Source organism: Actinia tenebrosa, unplaced genomic scaffold (genome assembly GCF_029948245.1).
Source record: "Actinia tenebrosa isolate PJP-AT-01 unplaced genomic scaffold, QUT_ActTen_1.0 PGA_scaffold9__36_contigs__length_13948895, whole genome shotgun sequence".
Taxonomy (NCBI): domain Eukaryota; kingdom Metazoa; phylum Cnidaria; class Anthozoa; order Actiniaria; family Actiniidae; genus Actinia; species Actinia tenebrosa.
In genome coordinates this window covers 598,832-625,670 of record NW_028292586.1, presented here as the reverse complement: position 1 = coordinate 625,670, position 26,839 = coordinate 598,832, and the positions used below count along the sequence as shown (strand labels likewise).

At 36.6% G+C, this 26,839-nt stretch overlaps 3 protein-coding genes across 5 annotated transcripts; 2 read left to right on the top strand and 1 right to left on the bottom strand.

The window, feature by feature from the left end:
• Positions 1-86: 86 nt before the first annotated feature.
• On the bottom strand, positions 87-20,088 carry LOC116287570 (vacuolar protein sorting-associated protein 54). Its single transcript, XM_089025084.1, has 25 exons — positions 19,578-20,088; positions 17,987-18,258; positions 17,195-17,309; positions 16,787-16,824; positions 16,164-16,319; positions 15,571-15,713; positions 14,237-14,336; positions 13,665-13,807; positions 9,872-10,013; positions 9,020-9,127; positions 8,179-8,228; positions 7,835-7,937; positions 7,563-7,693; positions 7,078-7,204; positions 5,600-5,781; positions 5,434-5,513; positions 4,699-4,737; positions 4,280-4,352; positions 3,866-3,971; positions 3,618-3,705; positions 3,250-3,371; positions 2,561-2,641; positions 1,829-1,936; positions 990-1,084; positions 87-704 (listed from the first exon to the last, which is right to left on the bottom strand). The coding sequence occupies exons 1-25, from the start codon at positions 19,825-19,827 to the stop codon at positions 542-544; spliced, it is 3,015 nt and encodes a 1,004-aa protein (XP_088881210.1). The 5' UTR covers positions 19,828-20,088; the 3' UTR covers positions 87-541.
• A 178-nt stretch (positions 20,089-20,266) lies between these two features.
• Positions 20,267-26,658, top strand: LOC116287549 (DNA repair protein RAD51 homolog A). The gene is made up of 8 exons (XM_031694233.2): positions 20,267-20,573; positions 22,733-22,988; positions 23,219-23,310; positions 23,611-23,705; positions 24,084-24,197; positions 24,383-24,512; positions 24,846-24,967; positions 25,472-26,658. Exons 1-8 carry the CDS (start codon positions 20,469-20,471, stop codon positions 25,593-25,595), a joined length of 1,038 nt encoding a protein of 345 aa, XP_031550093.1. The 5' UTR covers positions 20,267-20,468; the 3' UTR covers positions 25,596-26,658.
• LOC148904429 (uncharacterized) lies at positions 21,502-22,372 on the top strand. 3 transcript variants are annotated; one of them, XM_089025137.1, is made up of 3 exons: positions 21,502-21,650; positions 21,923-22,078; positions 22,159-22,372. In XM_089025137.1, exons 2-3 carry the CDS (start codon positions 22,053-22,055, stop codon positions 22,334-22,336), a joined length of 204 nt encoding a protein of 67 aa, XP_088881263.1. In that variant the 5' UTR covers positions 21,502-21,650; positions 21,923-22,052; the 3' UTR covers positions 22,337-22,372. The 3 variants fall into 3 exon arrangements, with proteins under 3 accessions (XP_088881263.1, XP_088881262.1, XP_088881264.1); XM_089025136.1 differs by having other exon boundaries at positions 21,521-21,650; positions 21,923-22,372; XM_089025138.1 differs by lacking the exon at positions 21,502-21,650 and having other exon boundaries at positions 21,685-22,078.
• Positions 26,659-26,839: the final 181 nt, after the last annotated feature.

Here is a 26,839-nt window from a genome sequence, read left to right as displayed (position 1 = left end):
TATTAGTTCCTCTTCTTTCACTTTTTCTACACTTTTATTTCAATATTCCTATATATATATTTCTTACTTCATTCTGTGTCTGCATGTGTAAGTCTATGTACATTTTATTTAAGGTTCTTTAATTCGACATTTTATAGTTAAAAAGCCTGTCGTCTTGTTAAATTCATTCAAGATTAATATTTCCTTTCACAGGTGAAATGTGGTTCACATTTGATAAATAATACTATCATGTGCCTATAACCCTTCTGACAATATTCTCAGTATTGATTCTACATGGGGTAAGCTGTTGAATGACCCCACAACATTTCATAGTTTGAGTGTGGCTTATTGAAGTTAAAAAGGTTTTTCTATGACATATGAGAAGTAATCATTTATTATACAAAACATTACTGGCACAGATAATTTGAATTTGAAATAGGTCACTGTTTTACCCATTGCTCTTATAGTTCAACATTATCATGAAGTGCCACCCCACCCCTCCCCCCAAGATAATCCACAAACATAAAAATCAATTAAAGCACCCTTCTTGAATGAAATTAGATTATTTTTGTAGACTTGCTTTCCTTCCTGTTGCAGGAGAATTCTTTGCATTTCTCAATTCGTTTACTGCTTTCCACACATCGTCAAGTACTTTACCAATATCTCTCATTCCATGAAGAGATTGAAGACTTTCTATGAAAAATGCTAAGTCTGATGTCACCAGCCTATAACGAGAAACATCCATGTGTTACTATGGAGATGATGCTTCTGGTTACTATGGAGATCATTACTATGACATAATTAAGTAGAGGGTCTCAAGACTAACAAGTAAAGTAAGAAATAGTACTCGAGGGAATGACAGGAAAAAACAGTAAAAATAAAAATACTTAAGGGAATGAGGGGTTTTGATGTTATGCCAAGAAATAAGAGCATCAAGCACTTCTGGAAAGAAAAGAAATAATACTCAAGGGAATGACATGCGGTTTGTGAGAATCCACAGGATAACCTACCCATGTTGTGGTCCACCATCATTTGATACTCGTAGAACTTCCAATTTCTCTGCTAAGCAGTTCTTAAATACTCTTTTGATTTCTTTAAATAATATCTGAAGAAAAGAAAAAAAAGATCATTACATGGCTAGTGGGTTAAATAACAGACCATTGCACTGTCATGTCACACAACCAATACATGCTGCACACTTAATGAAATGGCATAGTCACTGCATGAGAGAGACAACATCTATAATGAATCACCACTCGTGACAGGGCTCTAAATGAAATGCATAGTGATAGCTGTGAGAGAAAACAACTGTTAAACCTCACTGCACGCTAAATGAAATGGTAGGGTCACCGCATGAAAGTGACAATATCTATCATGAATCCTCACTCATGACGGCTCTAAATGAAATGCATAGTGATAGCTGTGAGAGAAAACAACTGTTGAACCTCACTGCATGCTAAATGAAATGGCATGTTGCAGCATAGTCACTGCACAGTAATGGCACAATTATTGGCACAAGGGCTTAAAGTAACAGCCAGACATCGGACAATATCCAGCCAGAATCTGGACTTATCAGGTCAAATCTTCGCCTTGCTTGTCATTTTGACCACCAACGTTTTGCCAGAAATAAGGTATGACTAAGCTAAAGCTAGTTATAATGGGCAAATGATTGGCTGTCATTTTAAGCCCTGCGCAAAGTTACTGCATGCTCGTGTTATGGAAGCAACATCAATTAGCACACAGCAAGATCAAAATACAGACTCTATCACAACCACTCATCACTGCACATGATATTTCTGACCAATCAGCTTTTGAGAAGCTTTGACATTTGTACATCATCGCAGCTTACCTCTATTTGGTTTGAGGAAGATATAGTAGACAATGATTCATGTAATTTAACAGTCTGCTTTACAATACTTCTCATTGCTTGTGAAGGCATTGGAGGCTTTACCTCCCACTGAACGAAAATGAACAGAGTTAAAGTGTTAGAACTATTGTGCAATTTGCTTAATTCAAGCTAAAAGTTATTTTTATGTTTTCTTTAAAACATCATGAATAATAATTAATGACCTTAGAACAATACAAAATCACTACCGTGAAGGCATCCGCAAACCCTGACGCAGAATTCGTCCTAATTTTTGCATAAGGTTGACTTTCAAATATCTCAGCCAAATTACATTTTAATGTTAAAATTTTTACTCTAAAAAAGAAGCATTAATCTAGACATTTATAATATTTGCATGAGATCTGTATGAGGTTTAAAACAGCTAGCTTACAGCTCGCTGTTTTAAATCCTCATACAGATCTACCGCTCATATTGTATATATTAAATAATACTTACACATTATTCTATAGGTTATTAGACATTTTTTAAAGAAACAATTAGCAATCCATTTCTGTAGTATTTCTACCTAAAAAAACTTTGCTGCTTGACTTATTATGGCTGAGCTCAAGCAATTTTTCATGAGAAAAAGACAGCTATACTCATAGTATTAAGCCATTTTCAAGAAATAAGCTTGGCATAACTTTATTAACTCTTCTTCAGATGGTGAAATTTCCTATAAAATTGGGATTAACTGACCTGAGATAGATAGGACCTGAAGGCTTCTTCCATCAAACCAACTATCTTGCCATTTAGTTCTAATTGATGGTTATCATAGTCCTAATGGAAATAGCATCATCTTTAGTGGTAATCATCATCATCAACAATGCTGCCATTGTCACAAGTTATCATGATTATACACCATCATGATTATACACCATCATCATTACCATCATCATCATCATCATCATCACCATCACCATCATCATCATCATTTAGGGAAGCACAGGTGGCGTAGCAGTGTGGGCACTTGCCTCTTATTAATGTGACCTGAGTTTGAGTCCTGCCGGGTTTGGTGTAGTATATGAGTAGAGTTGTTTGTTGGTTCTCTCCTGTACTTTGAGGGTTTTCCTCCGGGTCCTCCAGTTTTCCTCCCTCCGCAAAAATCAACTCCTAAATTCCAATTTGTTTTTTTATCACCGTCATGGTTATTATCATCATCATCACCATCACCATCGTTGTCATTACCATCATCATTATCATCATCACCATCATCATCATCCATATTATATTCATCATTTACCACCATTATCATCATCCCCACCAACACCAAAATCATCATACACAGTCATCATCACCTTACAGTATCAACATACACCACCATCATCATCATACATCGTCGTCCTCATCAGTCATCATCAACTGTTTTGCGAGTCTGATTGTCTTACTTTTCGAATTTGGTCAAACTGTGACAGAAGCACGTATTGCTTTGGAGGAAGTCGCTCTTCAAAGTGTGATTTAAAAACTGGTATATGTATAGATATGACCTGCAGACACCTTGAGGCCAATGCTGCAAAATATAAACCAATCAAAACTTAAATATACACAAAAAACCAATGTCCCTGTACAGGGACTCAGGATACAGGGTCCATGGTCCAAGGTCCCAGGGTACAGGGTCACAGGATACAGGCTCCATGGTATAGGGTCCCAGGGTACAGGGTCACAGGATACAGGCTCCATGGTCCAGGGTCCCACGGTAAAGGGTCCCAGGTTGCACACAAACACAATACAGTGAAGATGTTACTTTAGTCCATACCTAATTGTTTAACTGTAATTGTCTTCAGTCCTACTAGCTGCAGAGCACCAGCTCCCAACACCAGCTGGCATGTTCGAGAATTAAATAACTAAAAAACAGAAAATGAAGTAAGTTACTGCATTAAACTTTTGTCTTTTGTCCTCTGTCTTCTCACACGGAAATGTTTAAACAAAGAAACAATGCTCAAGGTGCAAATTCCATGATGCGATGACCAAGGGAATGGATACTGACATTCCTGTTATACACACCTTAAGAATTTCAAAGAGCTTATTCATGATGTCTGTGGCTAACATTGGCGTATCATCTACACATTGGCAATATTCTACCACCATTTTTAGAAGCAAAAGCACCGTCCTGAAAAATAGAAAATGCCCAAATTATGTTCTGCTTTTAATGAGGAGATAAAATAATATATTTTTTGGGAAATACTTTGTCCTTGTCGTTTCATGCTACAAGTGCCTTGGTCAAATGAATTTTTTTCCAAATTCAATTGGTTCAGACATCACACTTGTTGTGTACAAAATGCAACGACTAGATTTGACACGGCAAACTTTTGACTGAACTGGAACTATGTCCTTGAGACTAATGTTAGAGATGTATTGTGTTTTTATCTTTAGAATGTAAAGTGTCTTTTTTTTGCATCAAATCAAAAGGAGCCTTACCCGACTACTGGGAATTTCTGGCCATTGATCATCAAGTGGGATGTCGTTGTGGCTCTTACTTCTTGGGCCGTACCTGAAAATGTAAAAATTAGATGCATGAATGGGAAGTTTGGGACATTTTTTGCTTGGGACTAAGAATCAAAAGAACAATATATAATTTTCTCAAATTAGGCATCATTGAATAAAAAGCATAGATCACAGTTTTGGACTTGAATATAGAGCTTTGTGCCCTGATTGGTTGGGTGACTGATAATGAGAAGATATTGTCTGGTCGATTGGCAAATATGGAGTTTGCCAGAGTGGAAGTAATAATACTAAAGCATTTTTTTATCATCCTGAATTTTATCCTTTTATCAAGTTTGGTCATTAAATGCAGAGGATAAACAGTATGAATATGAGTAGCTAGTCTAAAGAGTTACCCAATGAAAACTTGGGATCTTTTCCTCGTGGATGGATACCTAAACCAACACAAGAAAAACTTCATCATTGCCATGGTTACTAGCATATTTGTTATCAACAGCATTGTCAGCACTGTATCATTAACATCATCATCATCATTGAATATCCTCAAAGTCAAAATCATGGTAATCATCAGCACCTGTATCATGATATTGTTTATTTTTGTTTATTTTATCATTATAATAAAATAAATAAATAAATGGAAATAATTAATGGGATTTAACAGTGGCATTTCTACAGAGTAGCTATTCATCCACTGTAATTCCAATTGGAATTTAGGAGTTGATTTTTGCAGAGGGAGGAAAGCCGGAGAACCCGGAACACCCTCAAAACACAGGAGAGAACCAACAAGCAACTCTACTCAAATACGACACCGAGCTCAGCGGCACTCGAACCCGCTCTCACTGCTATGCCACCTGTGCTTCATTAACATTGTTATTATTTTGATATATTGAAATCATCATCATTATCAATGACAGAAGCATCTTGATTATCATTATCAATTCCATCACCAGCATCATCAACATCAACAACATCATCAGTAGCATCATCATCACTATCGTCATTGCTACCATCATCACTATCCTCATTAAAAACATTATCATCACCATCATTATCATCTTCATCATTGTCTTCAATATAAATCATGATTATTGCCAGATCATGAGGATCCAGCATCACAATGCCATACTCACCATCAGTCAGTGAGTTCACTAATCTTTGGAATTCAGCAGGAACATCTGCCTGTTTCCATCGTTCGTTGTCTAAAATTAAACTAAAAAGACACACATAAAAAAAAGATTACTAAATGGTCTCGATAAAAAAACACAGGAAACCCAACTACAATGACCTCTGACCTACCCTAATTTATTTCTTCGTTCCTCATGGAATCTTTCAATGAATTTTTTGGCTTGTGAGAGCAGTGTGGCACGTAGACTGTGACTTTGTCTACCACATATTGCCTCGCAATCAACGACATAGCCTTCTACCATGCGAGTCAGTGTTACAAATTCTGTTGACGTAAGGCTGTCAAGGTAACCAGCCTAAATGGAAAAATTTAATGAGAAAAAAATATTTAAAAAAAACAAAAACTAATAGCCACTCACTAATAACAATGTAAACACATTATGAGTCAGACAAACAACATATTTGTATATTTGTATTTCAAAAAATTGTCAGTCGGCTGTCTGAGACTGAACAGAAATTTTGTGCTTTTATGTTTTCTGGCTAAGATAGGAAAAATCACATTCCTAACTTGAACATTATACTTCATACTCCAACTTAAAAGGGAATTAGCATCGTTTGGCATTGAATACATAACATTTTTCAGCAAGATACTTGGTGTGAGATAATTTTCAAATTTCAGATCTCCGACCGACAAAGTTTCTTGAAATACAGCTGTAGGTATATTCAAACAGGTCTCTGGGAGGAGGTATTGGTACACTAAGTCTTGTAGCCCCTAAATCAAGAAAATTGGTTCCCTATTTTGTACCTTGGTTCCCACCTTGCCTTAAGGCAATGGAAAAACAAGTCAAGTGACAGTCAAACAACAGTTTGTTTTTGGTAGTGCATCAAAAGACTGTCGGCAAAGAATCAGTAAGATATTGGCAATAGGTTAGGGGATTTTAGTATCCTTGGTATAGTAATACAGGTCTCGCCTTAATAAGTGGGGAGGCTAAGACTGGAAAATGTAAGAGACTTGTATGGGAAAAGGGAAAAAGTGGGGGGCTGTAGACCCCCTGCCCCACCCCCTCAGCAACTCCTATGATATGAATTAGTTTTACTAACAAATCCTGTGTAACTAAAGAGTGTCGTCCTATCATGATGACTCTGAAACATGAGTAGCATCACATGTTCAACTTACACCAGATCACTAATTTTCACTAATTTCTACTGCACTATACAGTACTTGTATAATCTTTAATTTACAATTGTTTTTAAAAATCTCTAAGGAGAGTGAATGTGGGGATTTCTGTATTTGAAAATTCTGACAATCCAACAAGGAGTGTTTAAGAGTTTTTTTTGGATAAGGTCAGTGGTAATTTGTGGTTTGGGATATAATTTGTGGTTTTGTGGTTACTGTAATTAATTGAGAAGTGCGGATTTTAAACATTTTTAATTTTTTCTATTTCATTTGCAGAAACTCATATTTAAGCATTCCACTATATCAGCCCTTTGAGAGTCATGGCTTACAGTTTGAGCCAATCAGAAGGCAGAAAGACATAAAGAATCCAATCATAGAGCTTGAAAACTAAAGCCATCTTAGTATCACAGTACAGTATATTTTCCATCATGATTATTATATCCGTAAGGTTGCAATATTTTAATACTTGTCATACCTTTGCTCTGATGTTGATAAGTTTGGCGCATCTCAATTGAGCCATTTCACATGCTGCGCATAACAGTTCTTTGCTTTCCTGGGAGAGCTTCTTCCGCTCACTCTTCGTAATCAGCACATCTACATCACTGATGTACAAACAAGATATATTTTTAGTTTGCAAAAGAAATGTGGGTTGATCATAGTCATGACAAGCTAACTCACACATCAAACCCTGAAACAACCTCTGGGCTGATCTAAGTCAGTGCCCAGCTCACTCACAGATCAAACCCTAAAATAACCTCTGGGTTTACCTAAATCAGTGCATGGCTTACTCATAGATTGAACCCTGAAACACCCTCTGGGCTGAACAAAGTCAGAGCACAGTTCAAAAAAATAGATCCAAATTTAGCTGGTTAGGTTTCATAGAGGAAGGAAATCCTGGCAAACCTGGCGAATGATCCTTCAATAACATTTGCCTACTTACTGTAAGTACTGTCAACTCACCAAGTTAGCTGTAAATTTTCAGCCTCTTCTTGGATATTTTCTGTTATATAATTATCTGGGTCATCAGAAGACTTCAACTGACAGTTCCCAGCAGCAATAGCCAGAACACTGACAATGCTTTTATGTAATATCTGGAAAAAAAAGAGGGCAAAGAATGTTTAGTACATAAGATAATTAAAGAATGTTGGGCAGTGCTTGCCTTTCATTGAACATCATATATTTTAGTTGGAAAGTTATAAGCATGAAAAATATTTTTTTTCCCAGTTCCTTACCTTCATTTTGTGTAAGATATCCAGTGAAGCATGAAAAACTTCTTTCAGCATTCGCAGCCACTGCTTGTAGTCTAGTCCCCTCATAGTTTCATTCAGGCTTTGGCTAAAAAACACAACCATTCAGTTATTACTATTGATTATATTACAAACCACGTGTCATTCTCTTGAAAATATGATTCTTTGTTTGAGTTGCATCCATATTGATGTGATTTCTCATGCAGAACTGTTAAACAAAGAAATGATACTTTAGGGAATGATATGTAGTGTGAAGTGGGAAAACACCACATAAATCAATAAAGTTGGGTCTTATTTTGGACCATGTTTTCGACTTTTTTATTTTTAACCTTTCCTCCTCGTTGCCAGTCTTGAGGCTTGCTACGACACTTTGAACAGTCTGGGAAGAAAATCATCATCATCATCATCATCATCATTTAATTATTATTCCATCCAAGAGATTACATAATATTGAGAAAAAATTTGTATAAAAATGAGTTTGGAATGAAAAATTAGGTTGACTAAGAATAAATGAATAGATAGATGGATGGAATGTAATGGATGGGATGTAATAGATGGACTGAAGAGTAAAAAGATTACAAGCATGAATTAATGGGACGAATAGGTGGATGGAATAAAATGGAATTGGTGGAATAAAAGGTAAAAGGTGTAGAAGCACAAATAAAAGTGGATGGGATGAATGAGAGGATGGGATAGAATGAAATGGGTGGAATAAAAAGAGTATTAGTATAAATAAAATAGGATGGGATGGAATGAATGCGAGGATGAAAAAGGATGGAATAGAAGGAATAATAAGTACAAAATGTGCAATAATGAATAAATGGGTAGGTAATATAGAAAGGGTGAATGTGATAGAATGAAAGGGTGATGGGATGGAATGAATTGGTGGATTGGATGGAATGGGTGGATTGGATGGAATGAATGGGTGGATTGGATGGAATGAAAGGGTGGATTGGATGGAATGAATGTAGGTGGATGGGATGGAATGAATGGGAGGATGGGATAGAATGAATGGGTAGATGGATGGGATGAAATGAATGGGATGGAATTAAAAAGAAGTAAAACGTGCAAGCATAATTTATGTTATTTGTATGGATGGGTGGATGGGAAGGGATGGATGCATTGTTGAGTGCAACCACATCACCTGTTCAACAAACACAGATTCAATACCTGTTTGATACTGGTCTTGATAGTAGAATAAGCTTCATCTCGGTAGAGGTGAATGAAATGGAACTTGTGATTGCGTAGAAGCCCAAACAGCACAGACACCAAACGATCCTGCGTTAATATCAATGCAAAATAAGAAGCATTTTATAAATGGACCTTTATTCCTCGGCACCAAGTTTATTTCCATGCAAATAATGATCTTAGTTTAAACATGTGTAGCCTCATCCTGGAGTGCATGAATGAAAGGCCACACTGGGGAAATTTATAGTTCTACTCAACATGGCTACCACAAGATAAAGGCCCTGGGTGGGGGGGGGGGGGGGTACTCTTGCCCATTTAGGGTAGGGATGTGCCGCTGAGCAACTGAACCCTGACCCTGTTCCAGAGTAAAATCGCTGATTTTCATACCCTGTTCCAGAGCAAGATCGCTGAAAATCATAACCTATTCCGGTATTGCGAAAATAGATACCCTGTCCCAGAGAGGAGAGAGTGTGATTTCATATACCCTGTCCCAGAGCGAGCGTGATTTTACATACCCTGTTCCAGAGTAGAATTGCTGAATACCATACCCTGTTTGGCGGCACGTACCCGCATAGCGAATATAGGGGAGTACCCCCCGAAATAAAGGCCCATCCACAATTTTTTTTAAAATTTAATCACTTCAAGTGCTGATCCAGAAAAAAGTTGCAAAACGTTAATTGAGACCTATGTCATTAGTCTAGTCTTGTTTTCTTTGTTGCAACACAGACACCAGGGCCGCAATGGCATTGTACCTGGATTGGCTATGTTGTAACACAGAAAATGAGATGAGAAAAATGAAAAAATCTTAAACTTTGCCAGGTATAAACAGACTACCTCATCTATTAGGTGACCATTGTATATGTCATCCACTTCATCACCAGATCTGTTTAGATTTGCCGTCACAAACTCTATAAATTCTGCCTCCATCATTTTCTCTATGACTCTCTCCATCTCAGCAAGCTGTGACCCCAGGTGTCTGTATTACAGTTAATAAAGTCAAAATTAGAAAAATGTGTAGTTCCAAAAATTATCCATACCCCCCTCACGGAGGAATTTTTTAAAGACACCCCCTACCCCCCCCCCCCCTACCCCCGAAATTCCAATTTTCTTCCATACAATCTCTGTAATTCTTGTTTTTCTCTGACCCCCCCCCCCCCCCCCACTCTTCAGAAATTCCAAATTCCTGTGTGCGGTGGGTATGGATAATTTCTGGAACTACACAATATATATATAATATAATTTCAAATAACACACCAGGTTTGGACAAATGGATGGCAAGAAAGTAAACAATGGGATAAAAAGAAGTACTATAATAAGGAAATCATTGAGTACAAAAAGAGGATGAATGTAAAATGGTAGAGCCAGAGAAAAATAGTCCCCTTCACAGGACGTTCTCTGCGCCATCTTTAAAAGTAGCCTTTGCAACAAAATGAAACAAACATAAGTAAAATGGCGAGCTTGCAATGATAGAGAAATATGAATAATTGTCCAAGACATTAAAAAAAAAGGTTTTATCATTCGAAGCCCACAGTTCACCTTGCTTCGATGTAAAGGCACGGCTAACTTTCAAGTTGGCATGACACAAATGTCAGAGACAAACATGAAACAAACACAAGAAAAATGGTGAGCTTGCAATGAATTGAGAAATAATTGAATAATTGTCCAAGGCGTTAAAAAAGGTCTTATCATTGCAAGCCCACGGTTCACCTTGCTTCGAAAGGCACAGCTACCTTTCAAGTTGGCTTGGGGAAATTTGAAAGGGAATATTATAGGAAAATGACAAGTACACTGGCACTGCACCCCCCCCCCCCCCCCCGATTTCCAATTAACATGTAGGATAGCACAAATCTATACAAAATGTCGTGACAAAACAGGAAACCGCCATGCTGGAGGAATAGCACTATATATAAACAATAGAATCAGCAAGGGCGTTTCCTATATACCGACGTCTAACCAAAATGTTATTTGGTGTAGAATAAGTAAAGACTTTTTCCATCTAACAAATGACATATACGTAGGCACAATTTACCTAAGCCCAAATAATTATGCAAAAGAGAATGATGAAGATATATTGCAGGATATAGAACTAGATATAATTAATTTTTCAACTAAAGGTGAAGTCATTCTACAAGGCGACTTTAATGCACGAACTGGGGAAATCCAGGAATACATAAATGATGATGACAGTAAGTACCTTAATTTACCTGATACATACCCATAAAAGGTCCTTTCGAAGCATGTGTAGACGTAAGAAAAACAAATATTTCAATTCAAAATTAATGAACCTTGACCTCAAAGATTCGAAATCCATCTGGAAGTCTTTGAAACAACTTTTTAATGTAGGCAAAGCAAAAAATGCAAACTCCTGTCGAGCAAACGAAAAGGACTTATTTAATCACTTCAAGACGCTTAATAGCTCCCAGACATCTGCAGTAAATACTACGGAGACCTTAGAACAGTCGCAAAGTCAAGGGGAATTAGATTTTTCCATTACAGATCAAGAAGTATATGAAGTTCTAAGTAACCTAAAGAAACATAAAGCTCCCGGCCCTGATAATATTCCAAATGAGCTATTGATAACGGGAAAGGAAGCACTAAAAGGACACCTAACGGTAATTTTCAATAAAATCCTAGACAACGGAAAGTTTCCCTGTTCATGGAATCTAGGATATATTGTTCCATTGCATAAAAAGGACGATCCAACGAAAGCTGAAAATTACCGTGGAATAACACTCCTTTCTGCAATTGGCAAAGTTTTTACGGCAATACTTAACAAACGGCTCTATGATTACCTAACTACGAATAATATAATTAAACAGGAACAGGGTGGGTTTAGAAAAAAGCACGGAACAACAGATAGTATTTTTATTCTGAAATCCGTAATCGATAAATATGTTAAAAGTAAGCCACGGAAGAAAAATAATTTCCTTTTTTCCTGCTTTGTAGATTTTCAAAAAGCGTTTGACTGCATCCCAAGGAAAAGATTAATGGCAAAACTTGAAAATGTTGGTATAAGTGGAAATTTTCTAAGAGTGATACAATCGATGTACTCCACTGATCAATCAGCAATCAAAGTAAATGGACACATTTCTCCGACATTTTCCTGTTATATGGGTGTTAAACAAGGCTGTATGCTGAGCCCTACGTTATTTAATTTATATCTTCACGATCTGCCTGACTCATTAAATTCGTGTAACAACAATGATGTAATGTTGAATGGCAAACCGATTAGTACTCTTTTATATGCAGATGACCTGGTTCTGTTCTCTAAATCTGCTAAAGGGCTTCAGAAATATCTCGACAAGCTAGAGGCATTTTGTGAACAATCAGGCTTAACAGTTAATATAACAAAGACAAAAGTGATGGTTTTCAATAATACAGGGAAGACAATGAATAACTTCCAATTCTATTTGAACAAATCTAAACTAGAAAACGTTAAATCATATAAATATTTAGGATTAAATTTTACAACCTTTGGAAACTTTACGTTTGCAAAACAAGAATTAAAAAAAGCTGCATTAAAGGCACTATTTCAGATGAAAAAACAAATGGGTGAATTTTTCACATCCAATATCAAATTAACTATAAAACTGTTTGACTCGCTTGTTACACCAATACTTCTATACGCAAGTGAGATATGGGGTATCGAAACATTAAGCACCAAAGACCAAGAGCCCATGGAACTTGTTCATTTGAAATTTTGCAAAATGCTCCTCAAGGTGACAAAGAATGCTAGTAACCTTGCATGCAGAGCTGAGTTAGGAAGGTTTCCGCTAAAATGCAAAGCATGCAGTAGAAGCTTTAAATTCTGGCATAAAATTATAAAGTCGGAACTACACCCAAAAAAACTTTCAGCCGAAGTCTACCAAGATATTAAAAATGAAACTAAAAAAGCCTTTTGGAGCATAAAAATTAAAACTACTTTAGAACAACTCGGATTGGGGATAATTTGGATGAAACAAAATGAACTTTCTCCAAGATGGTATGAATATGGAAAAATAATAACCCAAAGAATATATGACATTGAGAGGCAAATTTTATGGAGTAATCTCCACAATGATGAAAGGAAAGACGACAGACATAAAAATAAACTCAGAGTCTTTCGTCAGTTCAAAACGGATTATAACTTTGAAGAATATTTAAGTCAAGTCACCAATATTAAGCACAGAGTGGCGCTTACAAAATTAAGAATTAGTAACCATAAGCTTGAAGTAGAAACGGGGAGGTATAAGAGGCCTTATCTCATTTACGATGAAAGGATTTGCCCAGTGTGTAAGTCGGGAGTAGAAAACGAAAAACACTTTCTAGTTTGGTGTCCACTATATAACTCTCATAGAAACGACTTAAGAGAGTTCATAGAAAAAAACACCAGCATTAATTTCAACAATATGAGCGCTGACAGTCGTTTTATGTTCTTAATCAATTCAAAATCAGCGTCTCTACAAAGAGCCATATCAGCATACATTCATCAATGTATGCTGATACGTGAAAATGAATTAAGAAAATTATCTAATACAAAGTATATATATATATACCTATAATATATTTGGAATCAAACACTCATGTACTATTAGTATAAGGTGCCAAATAAAATTGTATTGTATATTGTATTGTAGCACAATCCTACCTAAAACTCTGTATACCGGCCAGTTCTTGTTGTAACACCTCTTGTGTAGTTGATATTAGATCCAGAGCCCCAACAAAATCAGATGTTGCAAGTAAAAGTTGTATTGTAGGCTGTGTCTGGTGAACTGTGGACATCAACTTGAGCTAGTAAAAAAGCAACGACAAAAATAAGTACATATTACTGTGCAGACACACTTACCGGGAATACATGAAGGAAGTTAACCAATAACCACATAAAACAAAGGTCAAACTTAACCAATCCAGAGCAAACAACAAAGGATAGATTTCTGAGAAGAGAAAAACATTGATCTTATCAGCCGTGGAAAAGAAGGACTGAGTTTGGCTGAGGTCAATATATGATACTGATTTTTTCTCTTCTGATTGGCAAAAATTTTATCTCAAATTTTGATCATTTGACCTTTTAAGCTTGGATATAATATTTTTTTATTTCAGACTCCATGTCATTTTTTGAGAATAAGAGTCTTTGTTTGAGTTGTATCCATATTCATGTGTCTTCTCATGTACGACTGTTAAACAAAGAAATGATACTCTAGGGAATGACACTTGATATACCTTCTCATAAACAGTGGAGTACTTGGACCTCAGTGCTGTCAATCTAAGCATCTCAAGATTACCACGACAAAGGACCTCTGAAACTTTCTTGATTTTCAACCTGATGAAAGTAAGCAAACTTTGTTACATGGACTGGTATTCCAAAGTGGGTTTCCTGTGGTAGAAACGGGCAGAGGAGGGACTGGAGATGTGTTATGAGTGAGATAATGTTGAAAGGTAGAACCAAGGAAATCAAGGGTGGAATAGCAATAGAATACTCGCCTCTCACCTCTGTGGTCTCTATGGCTTAATTTCCAGACATATGAATAGAGTTTTATCGGGTCTAATTTCACTAGGTTTTCTAGTTTTCCTTCCCTACACAAAACCTAAGGGACCGTTCATTATTTAACTGGGGGAGAGGTGGGTGAGAAAAGGAGGGGCCTCGAAAATTTTTCACATACAAAAGGAGGGGCTCTGGAATATTCTTATGGATTTAAGGGAGGGGACTTGAAATTACAGGTGAAGGTCTAAAGATAGTGAAGGGGGGTTGAAAAAGATCACTTTCTTTCTCTTCCAATTTCTGACCCAACCCACTCCCTAACAAGCTTAAAATTCTGAATTAAATTAAATTAAAATTTAATTTGGGAAAAAGCATTTAGATCAGCCCAGGTTGTTTCAGGGTTCAATCTGTGAGTTAGCTGTGCTCTGACTTTGTTCAGCCCAGAGGGTGTTTCAGGGTTCAATCTATGAGTAAGCCATGCACTGATTTAGGTAAACCCAGAGGTTATTTTAGGGTTCAATCTGTGAGTGAGCTGGGCACTGACTTAGATCAGCCCAGGTTGTTTCAGGGTTCAATCTGTGAGTTAGCCGTGCCCTGACTTAGATCAGCCCAGGTTGTTTCAGGGTTCAATCTGTGAGTTAGCCGTGCCCTGACTTAGATCAGCCCAGGTTGTTTCAGGGTTCAATCCGTGAGTTATCCGTGCCCTGACTTAGATCAGCCCAGGTTGTTTCAGGGTTCAATCTGTGAGTTAGCCGTGCCCTGATTTTGATCAGCCCAGAAGTTGTTTCAGGGTTCAATCTGTGAGTTAACTCAGCACTGACTTAGATCAGCCCAGAGGTTGTTTCAGGGTTCAATCTGTGAGTTAGCTGTGCCCTGATTTAGATCAGCCTAGAGGTTGTTTTCAGGGTTTGATCTGTGAGTTAGCCGTGCCCTGACTTAGATCAGCCCAGAGGTTGTTTCAAGGTTCGATCTGTGAGTTACCCATGCCCTGACCTTGATCGGCCTAGAGGTTGTTTCAGGGTTTGATCTGTGAGTTAGCCATGCCCTGACTTAGATCAGCCCAGAGGTTGTTTACCTTAAGTGTTGTATTTCTGTGGTTGTTTGTCCAACATGATCCTGTAGTTGATCTTGTGAAGCCATAGCGCTAAAGAAATCCTCTGATCTCAAGGATATCTGGTATGCTAGGTTCATTTCTACAATGTCCAGGTAGTGGGAAAGCTGAAAAAACAAGTTTAAGAATCCTAAACTAGCCAGATATTACCTGGAAAACTTTCAGACGTTACTAAGACTGGATCAGAATAAGTCAACATGACACTGAGGTGGTCAAATAAATTAGTTTTACAATTTCAGGTGCATTCCTTTTAGTATCATTTCTGTTACCACTGGTATTGCTCCAGATCATTTTACTTTGGGTGCAAGGTTTTTCAACTTCATAGCATGCCATTCCCTTGAGAATTATTTTCTTCTTAACTGAAAATACATGACCTTCAAAGTTTTAGCTTAGGCATATGTCATCCCCATACGTGCAAATTTACCATTTTGTCGATTTGTCATTTCCCTGAGAAATCTTTTATACAAGTAATGTCCATTGGAAGAAGATACTTTAAATATTATGAGGACAAATCTAAAAGTCAAAAATATGCCAAGAAGTGTTTATTTCATAATTACCTTTTCTTGTAGAAGTTTAGCAGAGTTTCTGGTTGTGTTCATCAGCCCGGCCCTATCTTGTTCTGCCTTTGATGGCTCAGCTGTCACTAAAGACCAAGGGAGAACAGACTGGAAGGTTTCTGGGTTTTCTAGACTGAATCCAGGCTGCATAAACACCTGAAGAAACACAATCAATGGTCCTTTAGTTGAGTAAATGATTTCTCTAGCCTGGGCATAATGTTTTCCCATTATAGACCACATATCATTCCCTTGGGAATAAGATTCTTTGTTTGAGTTCTATCCACGTGTCTTCTTATGAGCAAACACTAAACAAAGAAATGATACTCTGGATCTAGGAAAAGACATGTGGTCTGAAATGCATATTGCCCTGCTATTTAAATGCCATTTGAATTTTATAGGCACAAACACCAAACATCAAAACATGTTCTAACTGGCTCCTAAAATTTGTAAGTTTTTCAGCTTAAAACTTTAACAAATTTGTTGATTTTAAGGGTGATCTCATTTGAAATCAACCAGCATACAATTTCCAGGAGCCATTTAGAATGTTTTAATGTCTGGCGTACAAGTCCAGTTGCAAATAACAGCATTAAGCAGCCCCTTAATTCAGCCTCATTATTCATTACCTTTGGAATGACGTTGATGTCCCCCGCTCTATCTTGAACTAAAAAAGGTAAAACTAGTTACAAATTAGGAAAAAAAGTGATCCTATCCTATGGAGTTGCTACTTATCTGAATTTTGCACGAGCCATGCTTTATAATATCACAGCTAAGCAGCAATGTTTACGTTGTTCACACGTTTTTACGGTATAAAAGGTTAACTTCCAAACATTCAGACTGCTAAAAGAAGTTGCTGACCCCCCTTTTTTATTTCCTTCAAATAATTTATTTTTAGAATGAAGTAGTTTTAGCATGCAAAATTGAAAAAAACATCTGACAATGCATAGGATCTTTTGCCTATGAACGTTGGGGACTACTGTAGGACCACTATTGATAACACCCAATTCCATGGATATTATTCCTGAATTCCTTACCACTTTGTCTTCTGGCAGCAGCTAATGCGGCAGCACTAAAACCAGTATCTCCAGGTTGCGCAGTTGATAAACTTGGCTCCAATGTTTTCTTCAGTTTATGGTGTAGCTTTAACCTCTACAAAACACATGAAATGTCAAGAATTATGCTAAATATTTATGACTGGATTATTACTACTACATTATATAAACACTCCTTTCTACCACCTCTTTCTCTTTTACTCCGACAAAGGACTAGCGTCCGAAATGTCATCTTTTCACGGTGTAAAAAACACCTTGAAACAATGGTTTGAAGTTGAGACTGACCTTGATTCTTTTATTCATCAAGTCCAACCTCGACTTGAAACCGAATTGTTTCGTGACAAGTCAAGCGAATTTGGGGGATATTATAATAGGAGTAAACAGTTATATTTCCCAGTCAACTTCTGATGTGTCATCTATACCATAGATGGGACTTATAACCGGATATCAGGATTTTATGATGTAATTATCAATACATTTTTGTCATGATTGTGATTATGATGCTATAAATTCCTTTTAAAAACATCTTTGGTGCACTAAAAAGGACTCAATTAGAGTGCAAACAATTAATCCGTGAAACACTAATTACTAAATAGTACAAAATAGTGCTAATTAAACAATAGAAAACAATGGAATTTGCATGAAATTGTGCTATTTAGTATTACTAATGTTTCACGGATTAATTGTTTGCACTCTAGTAAAGACCATTTTCATTTACACTTATAAACATTCCACAAACAGTCCACTTACAATACATTAGCATTATTACATTACCATTTCAATTCTTTTGAGGTAATCTTCAAAGTATGCAAAAGGAACTGAATGCAGCAGTGTAAGAGGTGGTACAGGATGGGGTACAAACTCCTCTCCCCATGTCCTGGTGAACAAGTCTGCGTGTCGTTTATTGTAGCGAGGGTCATTTAAAACAGCTGGGAGATTCTGGGTGGAAGAGTATATTGTAAAGTTGTCCGTGTCCTTGAAGACGATTGGTGGAATCCTTGGTCTTGCAAATGGTAGATCCTCTCTTGGTGATGGTAATTCAATGGCTACATTATCAAGAAAATATATATAAATAATTTAAAGAAAAAATAGAGATTTCTTTCCTTTTATCTATTATATTAATTTTCAAGTGTGAAAAAGTAAAAATAAAAGATCATAAAAGAAAGAACATTTTTCCCCTTTCCTTTCTTTTGTTCAGATTTTTTTTAATCAAATAAGTTGTCTTACGTGTAAGTTTTTCTTTCTCATTCCCATCCCTTCTATTTCTTTTCTTTTCTTCTCATCTCTTTCCCTCAATTCTACTCTTCATTCTATTTCTTTCTTATCCATCCTTCTAGCTCTTCCATTTCTTATATGCATTTTCACATTCATTTTTTCTTCCCCTGATTTCTTTTTCCTTTTCTTTCCTTTCCATTTAAAGGCCAAGAAATTTAATCGCATGCAGTAAAACTATAAAAAATGGAGAAAATGACAGTCAAGTCGAAAAAGATGACACCAAACACAACACCTCAACCGCTATAAGAGCAACTCTACGACCTCTAGCACTAAAGGTCCTTGATAACATCGTACCAGCCCTAGTTTAGAAAAAATCTCCAATAAAAAGAACTTTTTGAGGCCTTTTCATGACAATGAATGACGTATTGAAATAACAAGATTTTTTGAGAAAACATAGGTGTTAGTTAGGGAAATCCTTTTTCTTCTTTTTTTGGTCAAGGGCTTTAATTTTTTTCAGGAATCACAGGAAAATGGTATAAAATATTAGGGTATCAGGTTTAATGCCTTGACTTTGTATCATATGTGAGTAGAGTTAATTCTAGAGTTTTTTTTCTCCAGGTTCTCTGATTTTCTTCCCTCAACTAAACCCAACCAGCTAAATTTTAATTCAATCTGTGAGTTAGCCCTGACTTTGATCAGCCTCAAGAGCCCTTTTTCAAGTCTTTATAAAATTTCAATTCAAATTTATGGTTTAGCAAGATTTTTTAGTTATGAAAATGGTAATTATGTGCTGAGAAACACTAGTAGGAATCAAAGAAAAGGAGAATACCAAAGAGATCGAATAAAAAATCTGCTTCAATTTAAATAACACTTTGTACAAATTGTAACAAATTCTATTCTATTTTCAGTTCGATTTAGAGTGTCATTAAAATTAAACAATACGGTGATCTAGAAAAATAATTGATGGTTAAATACATGATTTATAAAAAACGAGCGAAATAAATTAGATTTTACGTGTAAAGATTTTAACTGAATCACCCGAGCATAGCAACTTGTCTGTCACTAATACAATATATCACGCCATGATCGTATGATCATGGAAGTAGAACAAACAAACAAACAAACAAACGAAAAGAGGAAAAACCGTTACCTTTGTCCAACCTGATGTGGTTTTTCTCCACGTGTAATTCATAATCTTTATCGCTAACTCCGTCTACTGGAAGAGAAGGACAGACGCCATTTCTCCCATATCTACAAACAAAGGAACCACCTTCCTTCGTGCAATGAAATTGTCGTAAATGAGCGCTGAAATCCTTCGGGGAGCGGAAAATCCTCTTGTCAGGACAAACACCGCAACTCTGCCATGGACTTGTTTCGTTAGAATCCGCAGTCCTTAACATTTCTTAACATAAAACTACAGCTTCAATAATAACGTCTGCATCTTCGGGCTTAGACTTGCTGTGAATAAGTAATGTTTGATCCTAAGAAACTCTTGGTAATAAAGACTTCTGGTAATTATTTTAACTTAGCGTCGATTCCATGGGAATTATGTAAGACTGGGCCTCATTTTTGTTTCAAGACATAAACAAAATCCCATAAAAATCCAGTCGAAACCACGCAAAATTCACGAACATTTTCAAAGAAATGTTGTTTAGAGAAAAGCAAGATTGCCAAGTGACCTTTCCTGCTGATATGGAAATCGATATTTAATCGGTACACAGAATAAATCATTCGAAACACTTTCGTAAAATTATCGCTAGTTTTTATTGGTTTAACGAAGAGGTGTCGAACTACTTCGGAAGATATTCGGAATCCAAATCAAAATCTTCCCTCCTTTTTTCCCGCGCACGTTTGAAAAAAAGAAGAAAACAACCAAGGAAAAAGTTCGGATATTTAGCCTACAAATAACGCTATTTTTATAAGCTGTATCCCACATTGAGCTTCTGATAGTTCTATTGAGAAGAAAGGAAGCATTTCATATCATTTTTTTGCGAAAAGTCGTTGATTTGAAGCAGGACTTTGAAGAAAACTCAAAAGCAAAATGGCGATGCAAGAACGACGACGACAGCAAGCACGGCAACAAGAAGAAACTATGGAGGAAGCTGATGCTGAACAAAGCGGTCCTTTGTCGATCCACAAATTAGAAGTATGGTTTTAACCTGTACTTATTCTTAATACACGAAATGCTCGTCTTTATGAGCTATTTTTAATATTCAAGATTATGCAACATATTTTTGGCTGATTTTGCAGAAGACTAAAAAAAAGCTTTGCATACGAACTTGTATCGCGTTTCCCTTTTAACCTACTTCTCAAAATCTTTCAAATTCTACTAGGCTACTTTATATGATAGATTGTGTTATCAATAGAGCGAATTCGTATATCACACTTTAGCATGCTAATGAGGTCTGCTAATATTCAAATACAAAAACTAATTAAAAAAGACACGAATTGGAAACACTGCACAACTGTTTGACGTTATAGGGAAATTAGAGCATTTTATATCCATTATTTTATTAACAAAACATGAAAGTTTCAATTCATTCAAATAAATCATTCTACATTTCTTCGACGAATTTCTACAGTTTTTACTTGAAAAGTCTCTCTGTTTAGGGTTTTGTTCTGTTCTGATCACTGATGTATTTGTCTACTTTCAGCAAAAGCTGATTAACATTCTCCATCGTGCTGATAGCTTTTTCGCACATCTTTGCATGTGCGAGGTTAGCCTCTTTCGCTGTGTCTAGCTTCTTCTTCTTAGCAGAAGATTCGATACTCTCGTCTTCGCTAGGAGATGAATCAGCAAAATTCTGATCCAGCTTTACCTTGAGGGCATCAGCCCTTCTCTCATCTGGTGGCATTTTTCTTGAATATCTTGTTTGATTTGAAACTAGAAATTGTTTCTCCGTTCCTATCTCTCCTGACTCGGGGGCATAGGGCTGCTGCATAGCACTTTTTATTATGTTTTGCAAACAGCAATATCCAGGCGACTATATTTAAAAGGACTACTCGGACTTGCTGCGCATCCATGCTGCATGAACTGCTGAGCGAAGATGCGCATTCCAACATAAAACACGGCATTTTTCATGCCATTCGCACGTGAATCATCACACGGGCGCTATAAATTTACATTTTGCGCTTGCTGTGTACGGACCAAGAGGATTCATATTTACACTCAGCTGACTACTTTCGAATTTCTAATAAATGAATTGTTCAGCAAACGTGCCAGGTCAGTATCTATACATATAACTTTTGTGTTGGCGCTTTAGATATCAACCCTCAACCATACTTAGTTTGCTGTTTATTACGAATTTTATTTCCCTCCAAGAAAAGTCGGGTCGGAATTGGAAAGAAAGAAAAAAGTGTTGTTCTCGAATATTACAACACTATTAACAGCAAAGGATGGAAAGAGGTTGTCTTGACAGCACGACAGGAAATTGGAGAGATAGCAGCAAGCATGCCACAACACGTAGTTAACCTGTATTTTTAAAACCCAAACAGACGAGTCCCTGACCAGACGCATGCAAAAGTGCTATGCAGCAGCCCTATGGCCCCGAGTCAGGAGAGATTGGAACGGAGAAACAATTTCTAGTTTCAAATCAAACAAGATATTCAAGAAAAATGCCACCAGATGAGAGAAGGGCTGAAGCCCTCAAGGTAAGGCTGGATCAGAATTTTGCTGATTCATCTCCTAGCGAAGAAGAGAGTATCGAACCTTTTACTGATTCATCTCCTAGCAAAGACGAGAGTATCGAACCTTCTGCTCAGAAGAAGAGGAAAGTAGACAAAGCGAAAGAAGCTAACCTCGCACATGCAAAGGTGTGCGAAAAAGCTATGAGCACGATGGAGAATGTCAATCAGCTTTTTCTGAAAGTAGACAAAAACATCAGTGATCAGAACGGAACAAAACCCTAAACAGAGAGACTTTTCAAGTAAAAACTGTAGAAATTCGTCGAACAAATGTAGAATGACTTATTTAAATGAATTGAAACTTTCATGTTTTGTTAATAAAATAATGGATATAAAATGCTCTAATTTCCCTATAACGTCATAAAGTTGTGCAGTCTTTCCAATTCGTGTCTTTTTTAATTATTGTTTTTGTATTTGAATATTAGCAGACTCATTAGCATGCTAAAGTGTGATATACGAATTCGCTCTAATGTTCCAAGAGATTGAGTTTGTTATTATGTTAATCTTCTCAAACTCTACCCGTGGGAATTGTATGGATGTTTTCTGGAACGACACAATATAATATCCCCAGACCATCCCTATCCCTTGAAAATACAAATCATATCCAATTTCTTTCTCAAGGAACATGGAATAAGTGCAAGTGATGTGAATAAACTTGTTGACGCAGGCTATCATACAATAGAATGCATAGCATACACCCCAAGGAAAGCCCTTCTTGCTATTAAAGGCATTAGTGAGGCAAAAGCAGACAAGATCATCAAGGAAGCTTCAAAGCTTGTACCGATGGGTTTTACGACAGCCACAGAGTTTCACATGCGAAGATCAGAGCTCGTCATGATCACCACAGGATCTAAAGAGCTTGATAAACTATTACAAGGTATTTATAGGCTTTTTTTAGCTTGGGCATGTAGTTGGTCATAAGTGAAGTAGCTGGTTGTGATCCGATAGATTAATGAATTTTTTTGATAGAAAAGAAAAAGTAGCCTGCAGTTAACTGTGAAGTAACTGCCCATGGAAACCTGTGGCTGCTGCCATCTTATTCTGAAAGCCATGTGTAATCAGTGTTTTCCTATCAAGATTCTTAAATGTTTTGAATATCAATTCCAGGTGGGATTGAGACTGGTAGCATTACTGAGTTATTTGGGGAGTTCCGTACGGGGAAAACACAGTTGTGCCACACTTTAGCTGTCACATGTCAGGTAACAGGAATTGTGCAACAGATGCTAAGCATTTGATTGATAACAGGGCTAAGAATATTGACTGTCAATGGACAATGTCTGGCCAAAAGTGGCTCTTGTCTGGTCAAATGTGCCTCTTTGGCCAATCACGACGGGTCACATTTTTAACAGCCCAATGTTGCTGTTCATCATGCACAGACATTGAGAAGCTGTTAGTATTTTTAGCCTTGGCTGATCAGAAAGTTATTATTGAATTCATTTGCTATGAATTAATAAACTAGACATGACAGTTTATTTTATTGTCACAAACCTTTTGTTTAGCTTCCAATTGATAGTGGTGGTGCTGAAGGGAAATGTTTGTACATCGATACTGAAGGCACATTCAGACCAGAGAGGCTGCTAGCAGTGGCAGAAAGGTAAACATTTCTTGCTCAAATATACAATGTAGGTGTATAGTGTGAAGTAACAGTAGTGCACTCCCCTGTCAGCATTGTGGTACTGAGGTTGGTTCCTTGGCCCAGCATCAGATATGAGCAGAGTTTGTCAGGTCTCTTCTTGGCCAATTTTGAAAACTTTCAAAACATCACTCATATCTATAGATTTTCTATACTTAACAGTTGCCTATGAGAAGACACATGAATATGGATACACCTCAAACAAAGAATTTTATACTCAAGGGAATGACACATTGTCTAAAATGAGAAAACTCAGGCTTAGTGATCATGGTGAATATTTACCTTGCCGCTCAGTAAATATTCTACCAATAATCACTTTTAAATACCATCTGTTTCCAGGTATGGATTGTCTGGCCAGGAAGTGTTAGATAATGTAGTGTACGCTAGGGCATTCAACACAGACCACCAACAAGATTTAGTCGTGGAAGCTTCTGCATTGATGTCCGAATCAAGGTACAGCAAAAAGAAACCAGAAAAAATTATTTATAATATCCAAGTTGGATTTACTTATTCATTTGGAATTTAGTACATGTTGCCCCATAAGCAGAGAATCAAAGGTGGCACAGCACATATTTGACTCTCACCAATAGGGTCTAGAGTTAAAAACTTACTGAGTCAATATTGTTTTTACTTCTTAGATTCGCCTTAATGATTGTTGACAGTGCTACTGCCCTGTACCGTACTGATTATTCAGGCCGTGGAGAACTTTCTGCTCGTCAAATGCACATGGCACGGTTCCTTAGAACTTTACTTAAAAGAGCAGATGAGGTAAATAAACATCAAATCTTCTTCAGCTCACTTGTCATTGGGGTTAAATAACTGTCGGACATCAGTTAATGTCTGCTCCGCATTAAAACTTCTCTGATCAAATCTTTGCCTTGCTGGTCATTTTGACCAAGCTAAAACTAATTTGGCCAGTCATCATGACCGGCAACTTATTTTATGCCTTGTTATATAATGAAATAGAATATGTGTGCGCATACTGTGGATCTTTCACAGAGTATCAAGTAAAGTATGACTTCTTAGTATGACGAAGTAGTCGGCATAGTAAAGACCAATTAAATATATTGTTCTTTATGTTATTTCACATATTACTTTCAGTATGGGGTTGCCATAGTGATCACCAATCAAGTGGTCGCCCAGGTGGATGGTGCGTCAATGTTTCAAGCTGATCCCAAGAAGCCCATTGGAGGGAATATCATGGCTCATGCTTCAACTACTAGGTAAGTGCGACCAGCTATAATCTCATTTAACTATAGCAGGAGCACATTGTTATGTTGCGTATTCTTGTAAAACTGTCACAACCGTTTGCCCTGATGAAGAGCAAGATGCTCGAAAGCTTGGCTTGATTTATAATTAAAAAGCTGATGAATCATAACTATCATGAAGCTATAATCTCCTCTAAATTTAACTACTAGACTACTACCAAGTTCAAGCAATGACTGAATAGGGCCAGGTGATTCATTCCAGCTATTCTTGAAATGACCTAATGCTTTTCGCCTATCACCTTTAGCAATGACAATGCTTTTTGAAATATATGTAGGTGTATATCTATAAATTAGTTAGACCTGCATGTAGATTGAATGACATTACTGGCTTTTACACTGCCTTCCAACTATTAGTTTAAAGGAGCCCACAAATTCATTCTTGTCAGTTTAATATGTTACCATCGTTATCATTAAATATTTTGATTGACTAATTTTTATTTTGTCTTAAATTTTTCTCAGGCTCTATTTCAGAAAAGGTAGAGGAGAGACGAGAATTTGTAAAATCTATGACTCCCCTTGCTTGCCTGAGTCAGAAGCAATGTTTGCTATTAATGCTGATGGTATTGGTGATTCTAACGATTGATGCTGTGTGTGTCAAACAAAAGTATCATATTACACAATAAATCTGCTTTAAGTATGTCTTTGTGTAACATGTGATGATGCAGAACAATGATGTATCACTTAAGACTTTAAATTGCCATCTAGCAGGGTCTAGGCAAAATGGGAAAGTCAGCCCTTGGAAGTTTTAGTGGAATGTACAGAAATAATATTCAAGATAATGGAAATGTCTTATGGACTAAAATGTGATAACACTACACCCAGGGCTTAAGATAATTGCCAGTCATGATCACTGGTGAAATTAGTTTTAGCTTGGTCATATCTTGTTCTGGCTCTCAATGTTACTGGTCAAAATGACCAGCGAGGCAAAGATTTGACTGGACAAGATCCAATTCTGGCAGGACATTGTCTGATGACTGGCCGTTATTTTAAGCTCTGATTACGCCTAGTAAATACTACGGATCTCACCAAACTGTTACCAACATTTGTCTACTGACACGCCTACTTTTCTCACTGTCTCGGATCTAGCACATTGCCAGTAAGGTATTTACTGTAGTACATGTAACAAAAGTAGGGGTGTCAGTGGACAAATTAGGGTGTAGTAGCGAGACGTGTTGCCACAGTTTGGTGAGATCCATAGTAAGTTTTGTAAATAAGCTTGCAAGCATTATAAAAGTTAAAACAGCAAATGTTGCATGATATTAAATATTGTAATGCTGTAAAATTGATATCAATAATTGTTTGAATTTTTCACTTTATTACAAAATTTGTGTTATTTGTGTTTTACAAAACATCCTGAGAAAAATATTCAAACTTTCAAAAATACTACAGTACTTCTTGATATTTGACTAGAAAATTATGATTCCTTCAATTTTCAATATTATGAGAACTCAGTACATGCTAGTTGGCCATTAGAATTTGTTTTTTTATTGCTGTTAATCAAAAATGTAAAAGGTTTTGACTGTTTAGATATTTGATTGACGGCAGAAAAAATAAAAGGCATAATATTGAAAAATGTTATAAATAACCATTTTATATTTGTACTTTTACGAAGAAATGTTTGAATTAAAATAAACAAATAAAACATATTTCATACAATAATACTTGATGGAGTTTTTTGAGGGATGTGCCTGCCAACCCACACTCAATTAAATTAACATTAAATTTGTTCTTTTTGGTGCTTAAAAAACATTAAATTATTTACTTTAAAAATCATCGTATCGAAAATATGTACAATTACAATTTGTATGATTTAATCATATACTATAA